The 22,458-nt window shown below is 43.8% G+C and overlaps 1 protein-coding gene across 2 annotated transcripts in view; it reads left to right on the top strand.

The window, feature by feature from the left end:
- The window catches only part of LOC138755844 (protein LYRIC-like), a 114,687-nt gene that overhangs the window by 36,427 nt on the left and 55,802 nt on the right, over nt 1-22,458 (top strand). For both annotated transcript variants that reach the window (XM_069922563.1, XM_069922562.1), the window contains exons 3-5: nt 3,132-3,222; nt 19,555-19,740; nt 21,770-22,012. In XM_069922563.1, the coding sequence (XP_069778664.1) occupies nt 3,132-3,222; nt 19,555-19,740; nt 21,770-22,012 (520 nt within the window). The remainder of the gene's footprint in view (nt 1-3,131; nt 3,223-19,554; nt 19,741-21,769; nt 22,013-22,458) is intronic.

Here is a 22,458-nt window from a genome sequence, read left to right as displayed (position 1 = left end):
CAATTACATGATGTTGAGTCCCAGGCCATGGAGTTTGCTGCAGTTTTGAGGGGATAATTGTTTTAAAATATGAACTGTAGTTACTTGTTTTCAATTTGTTTCACTGCTAATCCAAAGTTACTGAACTTTTTTTCTACCAGATAAAACACAGAATATTTAGTATTAATTTCCTTTCATTTTCCTTGCCCCTATTTGTTTCATAGGCTTTCTTTGCTTTCATAATTTGCCATTTAATTTCTCTCCTGTTTTCCAGAGTCTAACATTTTCTGCTGTATTAAACTCCCGTTGCAGTTTCCCTTTTTCATCTCATCGTTTACCCTCTGCTCCGTGATATCTAAAGCAGCCATTCTCAACCTTTTTTTGGCTATGGTTCCCTTAGGACTCAGCTCAAAATTTATGTGCCTTCTTCCCTGTGAAGCAGTCAAGTTCAGTTGATTTCTTCCATATTTCTCCACTACCGACTATATAAAAACAAAAAATATTTTATGATTTCAGTCTGTGTGCCCCCTTAAATGGCTGATATAGAGATGCCGATATTTTATAGCCCCTTCAGTCTGTGGAAACAGGTTAACCGTCAGCATTTAAATCTCCTTGATTGTTTCACATTGCTCTGAGATCTATAAACAGCTGTTATTGGTCCAGTTTTGCTAATCCACATTAGCATACTGAAATTAGCCTTGTCTTATTTTAAGATCCTTGCTTGTAATTCATCTGTCTTTTCCCGTAACTTTGAAGGGGTGGGTCAGTAAGTTTGCCGATGATACGAAGATTGGAGCTGTTGTGGATAGTGTGGAAGGAAGGTTGTAACAGGATATGGACAGGATGTAGAGTTGGGCGGTGAAGTGACAGATTCCCCAGTGTTGCCATGCACATTGTTAGAGTGATTAAGAAAATGACCGTGTGCTGGCTTTCATTAGTCAGAAGATTGAATTCAAGAGCCACCAGCTCTATAAAACTCAGGTTAGACCACACTTAGAATATCGTGTTTAGTTCTGGTCGCCTCATTGCAGGAAGGATGGAGATGCTTTAGAGAAGGTGCAGAGGAGAAGTACCAGGATTTTGCCATGGGTTGGAGAATGCCTTGTGAAGCAAGGTTGACAGAACTAGGGCTTTTCTCTTTGGAGTGAAGGATGAGAGGTCTACAAGATTATGAAAGACAGCCAGTACCTTCCCCCCCCCCCCCCCCCCCCGCCCCCAAGGCGACAATAGCAAATACCAGAGGACAGGTATAAGGCCTAGTAAGTCAAGGAAATTTTCGGAGAAATGTCAATTTTTTTTTCCAGAGTAGTGGGTACCTGGAATGTATTACTGGGGGTGGTGGTGGAGGTTAGTACAATAAGGACATTTAAAAGACCTAGATAGCCACATGAATGCAAGAAGAATAGAGGGTTATGGACAGGTTAGATTGTTGTGTAGGTTTATATAGGTTGGCACAATATCATGGGCTGAAGGGCCTTACTGTACCTTTGTGTTCTATTCTAAATCTAACCACATTACGAGTACTTGTCTTACTTTTATTTGCCCATCTTTATTGCCTTAAACTAAATCCAAATCTGTCCTGAATTCAGTTTAAAAACTCAGTGCTGCCTCTTTCACACTAGCTGTATTGCATATATGTTTGGGTAACGAAAATCTGTCTGTAATAATGCCCTTTTGCTTTTGCAGAGAAGAAATTTACCTGCAGATTTGCTGTATCCCTCAACTAGTTTAAGGTCTATAATGCATTTGCTATTGTGTAATTTTTCCCTTTTCAGATCTGTAATTCAGTCCACTTGGCTATCTTCCCTGCATATCATCCTTTCTCATCGCTGGTTTTCTTAAACCAATATTGCCTCATAACCTTCAACGTCTTTTCTCTCAGCAAAGAACTTTGTGGCCATGAATCTTAAATTGTCATTCTATCTCCTTCAGCCGTGTTTCAATATCCCTGACAAGATGAGCTGGGGCAGAGCTGCATCTGCCACAAGAGGCAGACCATGTAATATGCTTGGTGTACCCATTGCCTGAGGGTGCACCTTGTATAGTGAGGGATTGTATTAAATCCAATATGCAATCTTTTCATTGTGTCACAGAGTATTACAGCATGAAAACAGGCCCTTTGGCCAAATTCATCCATGCAGACCACATTTGTCTACCCAAGGAGGTCCCTTTTGCCCATTTTTGCCCCACATCATGTTAAACCTCTCCTATTATACTTTTACAAGTCTCCACAGCTTCCTCTGTCAGTTTGTTCCATTTCACCCTCTGGGTTGGGAAAATCTTTCCCATCCTCTTTAAACCTATACCTTCTAGTTTTAGCTTCTGGGGGAGTTGGGGAGGAAAAGCCATTCACCTATGCCCCTTGCAATTTTATAAATCTTGGCCTCCTATGTTCCAAGGAAGAAAGTCCCAGCTTCTCCTGGTAACTCAAGACCTCCTGTCCCTGTGAATCTTTTCTGTGTCCTTTCCAGCTTTATGACATCCTTCCTATAGCTATCAACCAGAACTGCACACAGTACCTAGTAACTTTCAACTTCCCAACATCTTGTGCAGTTGTGTAAGGCTCCAACTCCAGTAGTCAATACCCCCATGAAGACAAGCTTGTCAAATGCCATCTTCACCCTGTCTGCCTACATCAGCAAGGGCGAGATCTATGGATTTTGGATTAGTAAGGGTGTCAAAGGTTACAGGAAGAAGTCTGGAGTTGAGAGGAAAAATGCATCAACCACGTTTCGAATGGCAGAACAGTCTCAATGGGCTGATTCTATTCCTATGTCATATAGTCTTATTAAGAGACTGCCTCTTTATCCAAACCTTTTGAACATCTGTCCCATTAGCTAGCTGCCTTTTTAAAAATGTGTTGGTATTCCTGCTCAATTTTTAAACCATGAAGACATTGTTATATAAATGCAGGACATTGTTGAGTTTATTTGGGTACAGGGAACAGATGTGTCGTGTGGGAAAGGTTTAAGTTGGGCAAAAGCATGAGTGTCTGTGGCTGAGATGTTGTTTCTATTTTGCAATGCTAGTTTGGCCAGTTATAAGGAGTGTGATGGCCTAGATAAGGCACTGATAATAAGTTAACATGGAACTTGTGGCCTTTGGTTTTCTGCAGCTCTGCAATAAGCTGGCTAATTTGTTTTGTTAAATAGACAAAGAAAAACAAGAAGAAACCAAAGGCAGAGGCGAAGTTGCTGCAAGATGAACGGCAGAATCGGGCAGATGCCAGAGAAACTGACGAAGGTGAGAACCCCCTTCATAATAATCAATGTGAATAAAATAGAAGGGGAGATTTCAACGTCCAAATTTATTGTCAGAGTACATACATGACATCACATACAACCCTGCGATTCTTTTATCTGTGACAAAATTTTTACTTATCGGTAGTGCGAACTGTATAAAGGAAAGAAATATGAATGACTGCAAATACAGAAAAAGTAAGTTTTCAATAATAAATAATGTACAAAGCAAGAGTCCTCAAACGAGTCTCTGAGCTGTTGTTTATGAGAGACGGCAGCATCAAGAACAGAGTGTGTCCTGGGTGGTGTGGATCCTTGACAATTGCTGCTGCTCTCTGATGGCAGTGTTACATTCAGATATTCCTGATGGTGAGGAGAGTTTTGCCTGTGATGTACTGGGCTGCGTCCATTACCTTTTGCAGGGCTTTCTGCTCGGCTATTGGTGCCCCCATACCAGGCTGGTCAATACACTTTCCACTACACATCTGTAGAAGTTTGCCATGGTTTCCAGTCTCATACCAAATTTCCACAAACTCTTGAAGAAGTAGAGGTGCTAATGTGCTTTCTTCATGATGACATTAGTGTGTTGGGTCCTCCAAGATGGTGACTCCCAGGAATTTAAATTTGCTCATCCTCTCCACTTCTGATCCCCCAATGATCACTGGATGGTACACCTCTGGTTTTCCTTTCTTGAAGTCTGAAATCAGTTCCTTTGTTTTGGTGACATTGAGTGAGAGGGTTGATGGTACATCATTCAGCCAAGTTTTCAATCTCCCTTTCCATTTCGGTTCAAAGTGCAGTTAGTTTGTACCGAGCCAAATTGGCTGTGCTGAATGGTTACATTAGAGACATCTTGAGCTCCCATTGTGATCTCCTCTACATCAGAGAGACTGAGCACAGACTAGGAGGTGGCTTTGTTAAACACCTCAGCTCTGTCCACCGCAATAGTGTGGATCTCTCAACGGCCACTCATTTCAATTGCCCATCCCATTCCCTTGCTGACATGTCTGCCCACGGTCTCATGCACTGCCAGACAGAGACTACCCTTAAATTGGAGGAACAACGCCTCATCTTCCTACTGGGCATTTTTCAATCAGATGGCATTAATATCGACTTTTTTGGCTTTCGTTAACCCCCCCCCACTTCTTCCCGCAGCTCTGCCTCTCACTTTTCCCTATCCCCTTTCACAGACATAATCAATTCTTCACCTTTCCCCTTATATCCAATTAACACCTTTTGCTGGTATGGTCTCTTCTGAGATTTCCTTTTTTTTTGCTTATTCCTTGAAGAAGGGCTCAGGCCCGAAACATCACCAATATGTCTTCTATGAACCCTGAAAGACTGGCTGAGTTCCTCCAGCATTGTTTTTTCCACAATCACAGTGTCTGCAGACTTTTGTGTTTCACTCATGTTAGAGACAATTTCAGATTTAATGTCACATGCCCCAGTACGATAGAATTGTGTTGTGAGCAGACCAATTAGACATCTCATACCTCATGGCACATACAGAGTTGCAGAGATAGTTCAGATGTAACCATATGTATGATTACCCATTTTTCTCACTGACTCTCAGCTTCTGGAGAGTGGACTACTATGCCAGTGAACAACAGTGACTTTTGTTTTTACATCTCATCTGAGGTGCTTTGTGAAAATAGTGTTCAACAAGTATTGCCATAGCCATATAAGGGCTGCATCTGCCGCAAGAGATGCAGAGAGCAAGAAAATAATTAGAGATAGCTTGTAACTTTAAAAGAGGCAAAATAGATGAAGGAGTTTAGGAGGGGATTCCAGTTTGGGGGCTTGGTAGCTGACAGTACAAGCACTAAATGTGGAGGAGTGCAGATATTGTGGAGAGATGTCGGACTGGAGGAGGTATCGGATGGGAGAAGGAATGGGTGAATCAGTTTCAGTTGGCCCGGTACCATCATTACGTTGTGAAGATGAGGGGAGTTCATTCAAAGTGCCAGAACAACTCAGTCTTACTTATTCCTTTCCTGATAACTCAAGAGATTGGGTCATCTGTGACCAGACAACATTGGAACCCTTTGATATCCACAGCAAGGTCGAACAGAGTAGCTTTCTTGTGCCGTTATATGCTGCTCTCATTCATAGCAGGTGGATATTTACACATCAGAATTGTTCAGCATTGCCTGCTTGAAAAGCAAGACTAAAACACCCCAGCTTTCCCATACTGAGAAACTCCTCCAGCTTCAAATGGACATTGCTCTTTTTGCTATAAAAGGCTTAATTGACAATGAACAAGAGCATGCCAAAGGTCATGAACCAGGAGGCTGCCATATCGCCATCAATCAGTACTGATGATGTGTTATCAAAGCTTGCTGACAGCTTGGTACATCTCGACTCCACAATTGCTGCCAGTCTGTCAACACACCCATTGCAATAGTTGGAGCTGTTTTGCCCAAATTGAGCAAGAGTGCATGGATGAACTGCAACCTGTTGGAGATCACCAAATTTGCTCACTTTGGTGAGCACTAATTAATGGTGCACCTCAGGGCTGTGTGCTCAGCCCGCTCCTGCTCAGGCTACTGACCCACGATTGCATCACCAGATCCAATTCCAACAGTCTTTTCAAGTTGACCTCATCAGCAACAACGACGAGTTGCACTACAGAGAGGAGGTGGAAAATCTTATGATTTGGTGCAAGAATGATTGTAGATTTTAGGAGGACCTGAAACAACTACCCTCCACTACACGTTACACGTTAATAGCTCTGTAGTGGAGAGCACCAAGTTCCTTAGTGTTCACTTAACTAGTGACCTATAGTGGACACACATCTCCTCACTTGCCAGTAAGGCGTAACAGGAACTGCACTTCCTGAGAAGACTGAAGTGGGCAAGGCTACTGGCCGTCATCATGTCAACCTTCTGCAGGAGCTCTGTTGAGAGCCTCCTGGCCTGCTGCATCGCAGATTGGTACTACAGAGAAATGGATCAGGAATCAATCCCCAGAACCATAAGAGTGACAGAAAGGATCCTTGGAGTCTTCCTCCCCTTCCCATCGACGTGATCTACTGGGATAGTTGTCCGAAGAGGGCACGCAAAATCATTGAGGACCCCTTTCACCCCACACACAGCATCTTTCAGCTGCTCCCATCAGGAAAGAAATGCAGGATGCATCATAGCCAGCTCCACCAGGCTGAGAAACAGCTTCTTCCTGTGAGTAGTGAGAATGCTGAATGACCCAAATAGCTGCTCGCACTAACCATCTGAGATTTTCATATTCAGGAACAATATTTAACTATTTATTTGTCCTGCATATGTAATGTTTGTCTGTATGTGTGTGTTTGTCTGGTTGTGTGTCTGCATGTTTTGCACTGAGGACCACAAAACATTGTTTCATCGGGTTGTACTTGTACAATCAGATGATATTATACTTGACTTGTGCCCTCCCAACCTGCTGAGAAGTGTGAGCAAAGAATCAATAGTTTTCATTTTTACAGCCTCGGTTACATTTCCTGCAGGACACAGTCACCAACGTAAAGGTGCACGAGCTCATCAAGTTGTTTAGTGTGAGCAGGATTCACAGTGAATTGGCCACGTTCATCGGATGGACAATGGCTGCAACACCAAGGGTTTTCTGTCTGGTGAACTGGTCAGAGTCGTGACCTGCACAGTGTTTAGAACTCAAGATTTACTCATTGATGCGTGCACAAAATACAAAAAAGAGAATTTAAAAGGTGTATAGATCCCACCACATTCTACACTCCCATAACCTTTGTAGCTGCGTGGCTTTCGAGGCATTCAAGTTGCCCTCCAGCTCCTCGGTGCAATTAGGAAGCTGTCGGCACCTGATGGCCTCCAGGACCCCAGCTTGCCATGAATCCTGGCCCCATGCCTGGTTCTCCAAAATTCTGCATTGGTCCGCTGCTGTGATTTTCTCCTTAAGGACAAAAAAAAATGCTGGACATTTGAGAGGTAGATGTCAATGCTTGGGGTATTTGGAGACCGGTGAACACAGGAAGAGACAAGAAAGAGAAAGCTCAGCTGGATGTGTGGAAGGAAACAGGCCAGAAAACTTTTCTGATTGTTTTCAGGCAATTTGCCTTCATCTGCTACACATGTAGCAGACACAGTCTTGATAGAACAAAAATCCTCAGCCATATCAGGCAATATTCAGTGATGAGTTGACCTCCAAGATGCAACCATCATTCAGGATGAAAAGGAGCCCCATCTTTGAAGTAAAACTGAGTGTATACAAAGGACAACCCATCTTGGACCTACAAAACCTTTCTTGTTAATCATGAAGGTGGTCGAGGAGGGCAAGGCTACCAGCCTCCATCTTGACAACTTTTTAACAGCAGCACAGTTGAGGGTCCTGTCTGGCTGCAACATTGTGCGAGACGGGAGCTGAAAAGCATCAATGGCCGAGAAGATGACAGGTCGGGGGGCCCTCAATTTCTTCTATTGACGTCATTCGCTGGGAGTGTGCTTAAATAGGGCTCAAAGGATTATTGAGGGTTCCTACTACCCATTCACACAGAATCTTGGGCCCACTTCCATCGAGGAGGAGGTACAAGAGTATGTAAATCACTACTGCCAGGCTGGGAAATAGCTCCTGTCTGCAGGCTGCGAGATTGATCAACAGTATGCTGTAAGAGAAAATATTTATTATAAATTATTTTTATGTATAATTGAGATTATTATTGTATGTGTATGCATCGTTTTCTGGAGAAATACAGTTTCATCTGATTGTATATGTACAGTCAGATGTTAACAAACTTGAACTTGGGTGGAGCCAGAAACCCTGGTGTGTTTTTCTAATTGCACCCACCTCCAATGTGTGTTGGAGACTTCAAACGCTGGGTAGATACACAAAAGACTGCAATTTTGATGAAGCATTGTGACCAAGAATGCTTCCGGAATCATCCGAGATGTTAATATTTCCACACCCCCCACCTCCGACCACCACCTCTACCCATCGAGTTGCTCCAGTGTGTGTTGCTGGCATGGGAATCTTGTCTTATTTTCCCTTCCTTGCTGCCTTGCCACCAGTTGTAGCACAGTAATTATGAATGTGGCAAAGGTTAGACTGCCATTTTCAACGGGGGCCCTGCAGGGGCTAGAGTGGGAGGCACCAGCACCTTTAACCCTTTGGACTCTGGCCATTTTTTAACCTTTCATAATATATACTCTGGACTGGATCAATGGGTAAACTACAGTATGAACACCAACATGAACAACAGGGACACTGAGTATATGCGCTTGTTAGTAGTCCCTGAAAACCGGGACATGGAATCCAAAGGGTTAAGTAAAAGCCTTGTTTTCTTTTCACTTCAGATTTATCATCAGACATAACATCACATAAACCCTGACATTCTTTTTCCTGCAGGTGAGGAACAATTAAAACTGTACACAGCATATACATGTAAACAGATAAAGAATGCACTGCAGAGAATAAAACAATAAATAGAGCGCACAAGTAATAATCCTTAAATGAATCCCTGATTGAGTTTGTTGTTGAGGAGTCTGATGATGAAGGGGGAGCAGCTGTTCCTGAACCTGGTGGGGCGAGTTTTGTGGCACCGACACCTCTTATGGCAGCAGCGAGAACAGAGTGTGTGATGGCTGCTGCTCTCTGGCGGCAACGTTCCCTGTAGAAGGTTTTGCAAATGATGTCCTGGGCTGTGTCCAAGACCTTTTTCAAGGCTCTACATCCCCACACCAGTCATCACACTCTTCACACAGACCTCCATAGAATTTTTCCAGAGTTTCTGGTATACCAAACATCCACAAACTCCTGAGGAAGGAGAGGTGCTGACATGCTTTCTTCACGATGCCATTGGGGTGTTGGGTCCAGGAAAGATCCACCGAGATAGTGACTTCCAAGAACTTAAATGTGCTCACCTCTCCACCTCTGATCCCGCAATGATCACTTGATTGTACACTGCTGGTTTCCCTTCCTGAAGTCAACAATTAGCTCTTTAGTTTTGGTGACATTGAATGCAAGATTGTTGTTGGTGCACCATTCAGCCAAGTTTTCAATCTCCCTCCTGTATGTTGACTCATCACCTTTCTTCACACAAGCCACTATCATGGTATTGTCAGCAAATTTGTAAATGGTGTTATTGACATACCAAGCCACATAGACGTGGTTATAAAGTGAGTAGAGCAGGGGTCTAAGAATGAAGCCATGTGATGCTCCAGTACTGTTGGAGATTGTGGAGGAGATGTTGTTGCCAATCTTCACTGATTGGTCTGGAGGTGAGGAAATCCATGATCCAATTGCACAGTGGGGTGTTGAGTTATGTTCTCATTGCATAAACCATTTTAATGGTTTTTAATTATGTAAACGGTAGGAGAGAAGTACGGAAGAAATCAAAACTTCATTGTGTCACAGGGAAGGGGGCCCATAAATTTGGGGGGGAGGGGTGCAGAGTCAAACAAAGGTTGAGAATGGCTGGGCTTGATTGTAGTATGGTAAAACGCAAACAAAAAAATGGTTAATCACGGTTTATGTTTTATTGAATTTGGGTGAGAAACCTAGCTCTCAATTTAGAGGATTATATGGGATAAATATTCACATCAATGTCGAGGATTTTTTTGTTCTTCACTCATTTTCTGGTAGTTTCAAAATAACTTTGGGGGAAAAAAATGGAGGGAATACTTCAGAATCAGCTAAAGTGATATGGCATTTTATATTTGCAGAGATGCTCTTGGAAAGGGATTGAGCCGAACTCTTTAATGAGATGAGTTCCGTCCCCAGAACATGCATAGAACAATACAGCTCATGATATTGTGCCAACCCTCCCTCCCTCTCTTTCCGTATAAAGCGAAGACTCATTCACTATTATTGAAGGCAATTTCGTAAAAGCAAAAAAAAATTCAAACCCATTCAAATCCTTTCGTAAAAGTGACCAGGTTTCTTCGTAAAAGTAAATTTTCGTAAAATGGGGTATACCTGTAAGGGGTGTGTGTGTGTCTCTCACACACACACACACACACACACACACACACACACACACACACACACACACACACACACACACACACTCCTCTATAGTATTAATATTGGAAGTCGTTCGGTTCGTAAAAGACATGTTGTGCAGTTCATCTGTGGACACAAAGGTGACTTTGCAGTCCCAGTCTGGAAGTGCAGAGTCTAGCGCAATGGGGGCACTGGACGTCCGTTTTTGTAGTAACTGTGGCTGCTGCTTTGTGACACTGTTCACAGTTTTCCATCTTCAGAACTGGTGCAGGCTTCATCTCACAGGATCTGGTCAGCAGCTACAGCTTCTAGTTCTCTTGCCAGATGTCATAGTAGCGTAGGGTTTCCTTCACATATACATACATATAAAAAAACTAAACCCTCCCTACCTCGTATCCCTTTATTTTTCTTTTATCTATGTGCCTGTCTTAAGAGTCTCTTATGTATCCCTGTTCCAGCCTATATCACCACCCCAGGCAATGCATTCCAGACACTCACAACTCTATATAAAAAAAGCCTCAATTTCTGCCCAAAACTTTCCTCCCTTCACTTTATACAGATGTCCTTTGGTGTTTGTTACTCCCGCCCTAGGAAAAAGGTGCTGGCTGTCTACCTTATCTATGCGTCTCATAATCTTGCAGACCTCTATTAAGCCACCTCTCATTCTTTTTCGCTTCAATGAGAAAAGCCCTAGTTCTGTTAACTTTGCTTCATAAGACAATTTCAAATCCAGGCAACAGCTTGGTAAATCTATTCTGCACCCTCTGCAAAATTTCCACATTCTTCCCGTAATGAGATAACCAGAACTGAACGCAATATTTCTAAGTATGGTCTCACCAGAGATTTATAGGGCTGCAGTATTTCCTCACGACTCTTGAACTCAATCTACCAACTAATGGAGCCTAGTATACCACAGGCCTTCTTAACTGTCCGATCAACCTGCGCAGCAACATTGAGAGATCTATAGATTTGGACCTGAGTTCTTCTGTACTTTTTAATATCCTATCATTAACCACCTGAGCTTCCAAAATCCATCGCCTCACACTTATCCAGACTGCCACTTTTCCACCCAACTCTTCATCCTGTCTATATCCTGTTGTAACCTTGCAAACTTGCTCTCCACCCCTCTATATCTTCGTCCTCGTTGAGAGTATGTGTTGGTGATGAGTGGATCATAAAAGCGTTAGGCAGTTGTTGAGGGGAAAGCCAAGCAGCAGGGAAGAGATGTGTGTGTAATTCAGTTTTGGGCAGGTGATGGGAATGGTCTTTGCACCATTTCTTAATGATGCTTTCATTAATTTGGTCATTTTGGATTTTGACTCACAGATATTTTCAGTAAATGGAAATTGTAGGTTAATTACTTTTATCGGATGGTGTCCAATGAATGGTTAACCTTGAAAACAACAATTCATACATATAGCAGCTCTTCAATACCATTATTCCCTCAGTGCTGGTCAAGAAGCTACAAACTCTGGGCCCTTGTACCCCACTCTGCAACTGGATCCTTGACTTTCTCATTAGAAGACCACAATCAACGTCTCATCCTTACTGATTATCAACCCAGGCGTACCCCAAGGATGCGAGCATTTCCCACTGCTCTACTCATTATACACCCACGACTGTGTGGCCGGGCACAATTCCAAAGCCATCTACAAGTTTGCTGATGACCCCACAGATGTCGGCAAAATCACAAAACGAAATGAGAAAGTGTACAGGAGAGAGATAGTGTCCTGGGTAAACTTGTACCTCTCACTTTGTTCGTTTTAGATTGGTCACAGTGTTTGAGGTATCAAAAGAAAATAGACACACACACCGAGAGCAGTTCAGATTATACAAATGTTTATTACAAATTCAAAAGCTGATTTCACACTACAATATGCAGGCCCTTCCCAACTATACTTATCAACGCTTGGACTGGTCCCAATTGCCGAAGCGAGCCAACGACTGCACACTTGTAGTAGGTTGTCAGGGTGCCGGTAGCAGCTTCTCCACCTCCCCTGACCGGGTCGTTGGCTGGACTTGCTGAGACATGTTGCCACCTCTTGGAGAGTCTCAAACTTCCTCTCGGAGAGTCTCAAACTTCTGCGGGACCATGGCTTATATTACCCAAAAACTGTTTACCCAAGCACCTATTCCCAGCACAGCAAGAAAGATAAGCAAGCAAGCTAGCATGCTAGGCTTCTAACGAATAACATAATTTTCAGCTTATCACTTTGAATACAATGGTTTATTTTGCATCAAGGCTAGGCTTCTGACAGTCTGTGACCAAACCAAGCAGAAAGATTAAATGTTCTTGGTACACAGATGTCCTTTCTTCAGATAACAGCATCTCTGGCCCCTCGGTGGAATTTAGCTTATGTCTGCTGATTCTAAACAACAAGCAGGTTCTCAGCCCTGCAGAACCCAGAGCTGCAAAAGTAAAAAAAAGCAGGTTAGAATCTTCCATTACAGATAGATCAGTTCATTGAATAGTGTAGTGACAACAACCTTGATGATTGTGGGCTTCAGGAGGAAGTCAGGGGAACACAACCTGGACCTCATCGAGGGCTCAGTACTTGAGGGTCAAGAAGTTCAAATTCCTGGGTGTCAGCATTTCTGAGGATCTGTCCTAGAACCTCTATATTGATGCAGTCACAAAGAAAGCTTGCCAGCGGCTATACTTTGAGGTGTCTGAGGAGATTTAGTATGTCACCGAAAACTCTCGTAAACTTCTACAGGTGTACCGTGGAGAACATTCTGGCTGGTTACATCACTGCTTGGTATGGAGGTGCCAACTCTCAGGACAAGAATAAACTCCAGAGGGATGTTAAAAAGCAGCCTCTATTCTCAAAGTCCCCGACCACCCAGGCCATGCCCTCTTCAGTCTGCTACCATCGGGAAAATGGTATAGGAACCTAAAGACATCACAGGCACAAGGCCAGCTTCGTTTCCACTGCCATCAGATTCCTGAATGATCAAAGATGCTGCCTTACTTTTCGTGTACTAATTTTTAATTTATTTTCTAGTAATGTTGTAAGATGGTTATAATATGAATATTTGCACCGTGACGCTGCCGCAAAACACCGAATTTCATGACTTGTTCACGACAATAAATTCTGATTCTGAACAATTGACTATTTAAATAGAGGAGAGTTCATGAAAGATAGAAGTACAGATGTCGTAGCCTTTGTGATTCATAAAGGGATCACTGTTTCTTAACTTGAATGAGTGGCTTTATTCAGATGTATGGAATCAATTAGGGGAGGGAGCGGCTCTATTCTTCTTGCCCCAGACTGGGTAAATCACCACCTGTGAATCTAAGGCACTGTCCTCACCTTCGATGAATTTTCTAGTCTGCGAACAACCTTGTGAAAATGCAATTTGAAGAGGAACGTGGTTGTGTGTGATCCATGAGGGGAAAAGGGTGGGGGGGGGGGGGGGGGGGAGGGTGTTCATTGGCAAATCTACTCTGTGGCAGTAGTTTTGAAACTGTGACTCTAACCCAAAGGATTCACCTTGTGTTTAGTCCAAGTCCTCAAGAGCAGACTTCAAAACTTCCATTTTTGTTTGGATACCAGTAATGACCATTGTTCATTTTTCCTTGCTTTGAGGTGAGGAATATTTCTTGTTTCACTCTGTTCTCCCAAATTTCTATCAGGGAAACATTGTGTGCTATCTTAATTAGTAATTTAAGAGAATTATTTATGAATTCATCCCTCAGTATTTGGGCATCACTGCAAGGCCAGCATTCATTAGCTGTCTGTAATTTGATTTTGGGAAGATGCTGATGAGCTGCTTCCTTGAACTATTCCAGTACTGGTCAAGGTCTACTCACAGTATTGTTGGTTAGGGAGTTCCAGGGTTTAGTCATTTCCAAGATGAAGTTGTGTGCAGCTTGGGGTGAGGGAGCCTGCAGGCAATGGTATTCCCCAAGTGTTGCCTCATCTGAGTGTGTCCTGTTTTTCCACTATCTGTGTTATTTTGCATTTGGATAAAAGCACAAAATTGCTGGAGGAACTCAGCTGATTTTGCAATGTTCATAGGAGGTACTTTTGACCTCATACCTTGACGAAGAGCTCAAACCTGAAACATTAGTTATTTATCTTTACTTCGCTACCACCGTCACAGCATCTGTTGACTTTCGTATTTCACTTTTGGATTTAGATATTTAGAATTCCTGGATTTATTTGAATTGATCTGCATAAAACCGCCCTGCATTGTCCCAAGTATCCTTTCCCTGCCTGATAGGAAAGTTAAATTCAAGAGGACATGGCTTTAGAAAGGGGAAAGGTTTAGGGGGAACTTTTTCACTCAGTGATGGGCGTGTGGAACAAGTTGCCATCTGATGTGATGAATGTAGGCTCACTCTTAAGAATAAATTGGATAGATATGTGGATGGGAGAGGTCTGGAGGGTTATAGACTGGGTGCAGGTCAGTGGGACTAACGGAATGATGGTTGGCATAGACTAGAAGGTCTGAGTGGCCTGTTTTCTATGCTGCAGTGTTCTATGGTTCTAATGTTTTACAGATATTTGGGCACTTGGATGAATAGGAAAAATGTAGAGGAAAAATGAGGCATGGAAAAGCTGGACCATAAAGCCTTTTTCTAAGCTGTTAAACTCTGACACCTATGGCCTCGTGTACTGCCAAAATGTCATAGTACAGATTCTATCACCAATATATAGATGTGTAGGATGACTGTGATTGGCTGAGAGTGTAGCCACACCTAGTGGCAGGCCTTAAAGGATTGCTCCTAGCCAGACCAGGTCATTCTGGACTGGTCGACCTACATGTGATATGCTCCAGTCTTTTAATTAATAAAAGCCTTGGTTTGGATCAACAAGTCTTTTGGTTCTTTCGACGCGCTCTACACAAACCAGGGCTATTGGAGGAGTCTGGGCACTCTCCAACCAGATGGCATTAAGATCGGTCTCTGGTTTCTGTTAACCCACTCTCCGTTTCCTGCTCACTTCCCCATCCCTCTGTCCCCTTTCTTCTAGCTCTCCACCTGCTTCCCTCTCCATTCACAGAGCCATCCCCACTCCCCCTGTTTGTTAATGCGCCCTCCTTCCCTTATCCACCTCCTGCCTATGGGCCTGTGCTCTTCCTGCTCTTCCCCCCTCCCCCCCCCACCCCACCATTTTGTTCGGACGTCTGCCTACATTTTGCTCATTCCTTGATGAAGGGCTCAAGCTTGAAATGCTGGTTCTGTATCTTTATCTTTGCTATATAAAGTATGCTGTTTGACCCGCTGAGTTTCCCCAAGACTTGTTTTTACTTCAACCACGATGTCTGCAGACCTTTGTGTTTTACTCCAGCTCAGTAACAGGCCCTTCAGCCCATCTGGTCTGTGCCAATCTATTCTGCTTTGTCCCATTGACCTGCACCAGGACCATATCTCTCCATACTCCTTGTATTCACATACCTATCTAAATTTTTCTTAAATGTTAAAATCCAACCTGCATTCACCACTTCAGCTGGCACTTACTCCACACACTCGATATGAATAAGTTCCCCCCAATGTTCCCTTTAGGCATTTCCCCTTTTACCCTTAACCCTTGCCCTCTCATTCTTGCTTCACCCAACCATTGGAAAAAGCGTGCTTGATTTACTTCATCTATACCCAGGGCCTATCCAGGTGTCTGTTTCTGCTTAACAGCTCATGCAGGCCTGATCTTGACTTGGTCTACAAAAGACCCTAGCAGTAGAATCAGGAGGTTGCTTGCAAGAGAAACGATTTACTGATTGTAATTCAGAGACACTGCACCGAATCAAGCCCTTCTGGCCCTTGAAGCCAACGCCCCCCAAATACTCCCATGTGGCCAATTAATCTACTAACTCCCATGCATCTTTGGAACACGGGAGGAAACTGGAGCATCCAGAGGTCACAGGGATCTGTAATAGTGCGCTAACTCATAGACTTAGCTGAACATCCGATGCTGTAAATGTGTTGTATGCCAAATGGAGTCTTTTGAGGCTGTTTTGCTGCTCTCACACTAGCCATTAATAATAAAATTCTGCAATTGGATTCGCTGTTCTTCCTTTTGGCTTATTCACAAGAACATGACATAAATAGGAGGACTGCATCAAGCCTGCTGCACCATTCCAAAAGATCAAAGCTGATTTGGAGCCACTTTCCTGTTCCCTGTAACCCTTCATTCTCCTGTTTTTTCAAAAATAAATTTCTGTCTTAAATACATTCATTGGGGTGGCCTCTACTGTATTAAATCTATTCCCTGAATCTTCCTATCATATCCCCTAATTCTAGTTCCACCTGCTTCTATCTTGTCTATTTTTGAGTTATTGATAAGATTCCCACACCCCCATCCTTCTGAACTCCATTGAGTACACCTCAGGTGACTCAATCTCTCTCCGTAAGCTAACCACCTCATCTCCAGAATCATCCTGGTGAACTGTCTCCAAAGCCAGTATACCCTTTCTCAATTAAGGAGACCAGAACTGCACGCAGCACTCCAGGTGCAGCCTCACCATTGCTCTGTGCAGTTGCACCAGAACCTCTCTGCTCTTGTTCATTCTCTCCAGCAACATCCCACTTGCCTCCTTGATTATTAAAATAATGCCAGAGCTGTTGCTGGAGTGGACCTGCACTCCTCCGCCCAGTCCAACTACCGATGGCTCTGCACAGGCTTTAAAACGGCTTATTAAAGCAGCCAGTGGTGGTTTATTTTAAAATCCTGAGACCATGGGGTCTGGGTTCAAAATAGTGGCTCCTGTGTTTAGCAGGAGCCTTGAAGGATTGCGTACTTCAGTGAAGCAGAGGATTAGCTCAGGACACCAGAAAGCTAGGAGACCACCCACCGTTTGAGGAGGAGAAGCAGAGGAGACAGCCCTATGGGATGGTTACCATGGCGGTGGACCAGTGATGGGCTCTGTGGCTAAACCTATCACAGACGGTGGGCTGTAGGTGACTTGAGGTGAGGAACCCATGCAGGGTGCTGGTGACTGTGATCAAAGGATCACACCAGCCGGCGGACTGCTGGAGACTGGCTGAAGGGGTACCAGGTATCAGAACCAGGATGCAAGAGGGTGCCAAGGGCACCTCCACACGTGTCCTGGTCAGGCCTTCAGTACAACCTGACTCACCTCCATGCAAGGGTCCTGGTCAGGCCCTCTGCGCAACCTGACTCACCTCAATGCTAGTGACCCTGATCATGTCGGAGGTTCGAATTTGGCAGTTTGCTGATGGTTTGGACTGGTCTGGGTGGATGCAGGAGCACTGGAAGCAAATCCACGGACACTCGGTGACTGCAGGACACTCTTTTGTTTCTTTCTCTGACACTAAGGGACACCAGGCGATTTCTGCTGTTGGAGAATCCATCCATCTTAAGGTAGACTAAAGTTAATTGCATTTAATAATGCACCTGTTTTATTACATGACAATAAAGGAATCTTGACATACCTGAAACCTAACTCCTTGTGATTCATCCATAAGCACTCTGTTTCTCTCCGTACTACAGTATGGCAATTTTTCACCACTGATCAATTGTGCCATTTTTCGTTACAAGATGGATGACCTCCCCTATCCTGCTAAGTTTGGTTGAGTAGAGAATGCGTACAGTAAAATCCCCATTATCCAGGGCCTAAAGGAATCGTGGATGTTGGATATACAAATTTTCTGGTTGACTGAGACTCACTGTTCCAACGCCTAACTAAGGCGTGAGAGCACCTGCATTAAGAATACGCCATTTAAAAGACAAAAGACAGTGCAAAACGTTAAGTAATTAGAAAAAAAAATCAGTACTGTGGTCTTAAATTATGCAAAGTTCACTTCAATTAGCTAATTCCGTTACTTAGAAAATCTCAGTCGCTGGCGTTGTACTAACTATTTTTTCTTTGGCTTGGCTTCACGGACGAAGATTTTTGGAGGGGGTAAATGTCCACGGCAGCTGCAGGCTCGTTTGTGGCTGACAAGTCCGATGCGGGATAGGCAGACACGGTTGCAGCGGTTGCAGGGGAAAATTGGTGGGTTGGGGTTGGGTGTTGGGTTTTTCCTCCTTTGCCTTTTGTCAGTGAGGTGGGCTCTGCGGTCTTCTTCAAAGGAGGTTGCTGCCCGCCAAACTGTGAGGCGCCAAGATGTACGGTTTGAGGCGATATCAGCCCACTGGCGGTGGTCAATGTGGCAGGCACCAAGAGATTTCTTTAGGCACTCCTTGTACCTCTTTGGTGCACCTCTGTCACGGTGGCCAGTGGAGAGCTCGCCATATAACACGATCTTGGGAAGGCGATAGTCCTCCATTCTGGAGACGTGACCCACCCAGCGCAGCTGGATCTTCAGCAGCGTGGACTCGATGCTGTCGGCCTCTGCTATCTCGAGTACTTCGATGTTAGGGATGAAGGCGCTCCAATGGATGTTGAGGATGGAGCGGAGACAACGCTGGTGGAAGCATTCTAGGAGCCGTAGGTGATGCCGGTAGAGGACCCACGATTCGGAGCCGAACAGGAGTGTGGGTATGACAACGGCTCTGTATACGCTTATCTTTGTGAGGTTTTTCAGTTGGTTGTTTTTCCAGACTCTCTTGTGTAGTCTTCCAAAGGCGCTCTTTGCTTTGGCGAGTCTGTTGTCTATCTCGTTGTCGATCCTTGCATCTGATGAAATGGTGCAGCCGAGATAGGTAAACTGGTTGACCGTTTTGAGTTTTGTGTGCCCAATGGAGATGTGGAGGGGCTGGTAGTCATGGTGGGGAGCTGGCTGATGGAGGACCTCCGTTTTCTTCAGGCTGACTTCCAGGCCAAACATTTTGGCAGTTTCTGCAAAACAGGACGTCAACTACTAACTATGCTATCATCATAATTAACCCCCCCCCCCCCCCCCACCTCGCACTGACAACCCGACTTATTCCACACAATTGTCCCAGTCAGGCCCTCAGCGCAACCCAACTCACCTCCACGCAAGTGTCCCAATCATGCCCTCAGCACACCTTCCTTTTAATTTGAACCCCATTCGCGAACATTGCAATAGTGTTGCACTAGCCACTACATTAACTGTGACACCATCATATAGTTAACTCCCCCTCTCGCAAGTTTATAGATTAAAGCCTTCCTAATGTACTTAATAGTATACTAATAAAGATAAAAACTCTTACCAGGCAGGGAAAGGGAGACACTTTGGGAGAGTCGCCTCAGCGGCATCGGCGGGCTCTTCATCGTGGACACTGCCATTTTATTCAAACACAACTTTAGTCGAACAGCTGCTAGGCAGGACATGGCCACTGGCTAAATGTTTGCTACGGAGAACGTTTACTTTGACAATTTAAAACTTTTATTTAAAATAATTTTTGTTTATATTTTTTAAATTTTTTTGCTGATTGAGTTTCCGGTTGATTGAGTGCCTTATAATGGGGATTTTATTGTATAATTTTTTTTTAATGGGATTCGTATGGTTCACTTCCAGGTACATGGGAAACCAAAATGAGCAGCAGGGAAAAGCGCCAGCAGCGCAGACGTGACAAAGGAATCAATGAAACTTCCTCTGTGGATCCCAGCCTCCCAGCTGGTGGATCTGAAGTCGCATCTACTCAGCAGCATGCACAAGCCTCATCTGGGCTTGGTTCTCGGAAGGCCAAAACAGTCGAAACAGGTTGGGCCACATGGAATGACTTGGGGAAATTGAACCATGATCGGATGCAAGAAATTGCATGCAATGGGCTAGATGCATGAGATGCTAAATTTAAGGCTTTTCCAAGGTGCCAAACCATTTTGAAGTTGCATGTCACGTCCATGTGTATTTGTGTAAAGCCACAAAACACGACAGCACAGAAACGGGCCCCCTCAGCTCTTCTCTCTCTCTCTCTCTCTCTTTGGCTTGGCTTCGCGGACGAAGATTTATGGAGGGGTAAATGTCCACGTCAGCTGCAGGCTCGTTTGTGACTGACAAGTCCGACGCAGGATAGACAGACACGGTTGCAAGGGAAAATTGGTTGGTTGGGGTTGGGTGTTAGGTTTTTCCTCTTTTGTCAGTGAGGTGGGCTCTGTGGTCTTCTTCAAAGGAGGTTGCTGCCCGCCGAACTGTGAGGCGCCAAGATGCACGGTTGGAGGTGATATCAGCCCACTGGCGGTGGTCAATGTGGCAGGCACCAAGAGCTTTCTTTAGGCAGTCCTTGTACCTCTTTGGTGCACCTCTGACTCGGTGGCCAGTGGAGAGCTCGCCATATAACACGATCTTGGGATCAGCTCTTCTAGTCTTTGTCAAACTATTACTCCTACCTGATCGCATCAACCTGCACCTGGACCGTAGTTCTCTCCACTCCTCTCATCCATGAACCTATCCAAAGTTCTCTTAAATGTTGAAATCAAACCCACATCCACCACCTTTGCTGACGATTCAGTCCATATTTTCATCACCCTGTGGGTGAAGAAGTTCTTCCTCACATTCCCCATTTCACCTTTAACCCACATCCTCTAGTTCTCACCTAACCTCAGTGGTAAAAGACCTGCTTACATTTATCCTGTCTATTACCCATCGTAATTTTGTATATTCATCAAATTTCACTTCACGCTCAAGGGAATCAAGTCCTAATCTATAAACCTTTCCCTAGAATTTAGCTCCTCAAACCCAGCAATCTCTGTAATCTGTATAGGGTCCATGACTTGACTGCTGTTTTGCCTCACTTCCACAGACTGAGTAAATGTAGATGAAAAAATCCATTCAAGAGCTTTTAAATTTTTTAATTTTCTTTTAAATTTAGACATACGACAGGGTAACAGGCCATTTCATGCTACCCAACTTTTACACCCAATTAACCTACACTTGCATGGTTCTACTCTGATCTTCAACAGGACCAATTTTGTCCCTTGCTATCCTTTTATATCTGCAGAGTTGCAAAAATTCCTTGGGATTTTCAAGTCAAGTTTATTGTCATGAGTACAATCCAACAAAAAGGTGTTCTCTGGTCCTCAGTGTAAAACACACAACGAGACATAACACACATACAGACAAACAATACCCATGCAGGACAAGTATTTATATTTATAAATAAATAAATATTATTTCATGAATATGAGAGTCTCGGATGGTCAGTGTGAGCAGTTCCTTTGGTTGTTCGGCATTCTCTCTGCCTGAGAGAGAATGCTTCAGCTGCTCTGTTAGATCACATCAACGGAGACGGAGGGAGACGCTAGTGATCCACTCTAACCTCCTATCCATTACTCTCCAGTAACCATACCACCCTGTGATGCAGCCATCCAGGGCGCTCACCTTCACCTTTTCTCCCAAAGCCACCTCGTGGCTTCCTTTCGGCCTCCTGATTTCCTTGAGTGTTTTCTTGTACCCAAGTTCCTCATTTGTTCCCTACTCCCTCTACCTGCTGTGCACCTTCTCCTCCCTCTGAACATGAGCCTCAGCAGCTCTTGAATACTGGATTTTTATTGAATGCTTATGGATGGTTATCAATTGTACCTTGAATATTCTTCTAACTAAAGGTGGATTGGGGGAGAGGAGGAAATCAAAGACTAAATGGCGTACAGAAATTGGCAGGATGGGATTAATTTATTTGGATCACTCATGGTATCATCAATATGTCAGGCTTTGCTGTAAAATCCATCTTAATATCTTTCACAGAAGTTATAAATATGGTTGTTGTAATAAGGCCTAATTTTTTCCCCCAAAGTTGCCCCCGGATGGAGTGAACAAGCAGTGAATGGAAGTGGTTGGTGTGATATCGCAGCAAAACAGCCCACTCAAATTAATGCAAACAAATGGCGACAGATCCCTGTTTCGCCCAATGCAAAGCGAAATCCAGATCAGCCTGCATGGGGCCAGGAGCGTACTGATACCGCTGCAGGGACAAAAGAATGGGCTGTACCCTTGGTCAACAAGACATGGAGCGAGCATGCACTTTTCCCCAGTATTGGTAAGTGATTGAATCTGGGGTCTTTTCATTTAGAATTGATTAAATGAGAGAAATTGAGGCTATTTCATTCACCATAAAATGACTTGCATTCCTGTAGCACCTTTCAGAACCAAGCAAAACTTGAAGGAAAAGTTTCTGAAATGCATTCATTGTTGTATTTATAACTGCTGTTTTATACACAGCAAGGACCCAATTTTAAATTTAAATTTGTTTTTGGAAAATTTTTATTTTTCATTTGCATCAATGACAAACATAACATACTATAATCGTACAGAGTAATAAAACGAAGCATCATGATCCATAATTTTATATTTTCTCCCCCCTCCCTCCCCTCAAAATTTATATTTTATGTTTAACTAAAATTTCATTTGCAGCACGGTAAAAGCTGATTTCAACCATTTAATCCTGTGCCGGCCAATTACACCCAAATTAACCATATGTTATGG

Source organism: Narcine bancroftii, chromosome 2 (assembly GCF_036971445.1).
Source record: "Narcine bancroftii isolate sNarBan1 chromosome 2, sNarBan1.hap1, whole genome shotgun sequence".
Classification (NCBI taxonomy): Eukaryota; Metazoa; Chordata; class Chondrichthyes; order Torpediniformes; family Narcinidae; genus Narcine; species Narcine bancroftii.
This window is presented reverse-complemented; position numbering and strand designations above follow the sequence as displayed.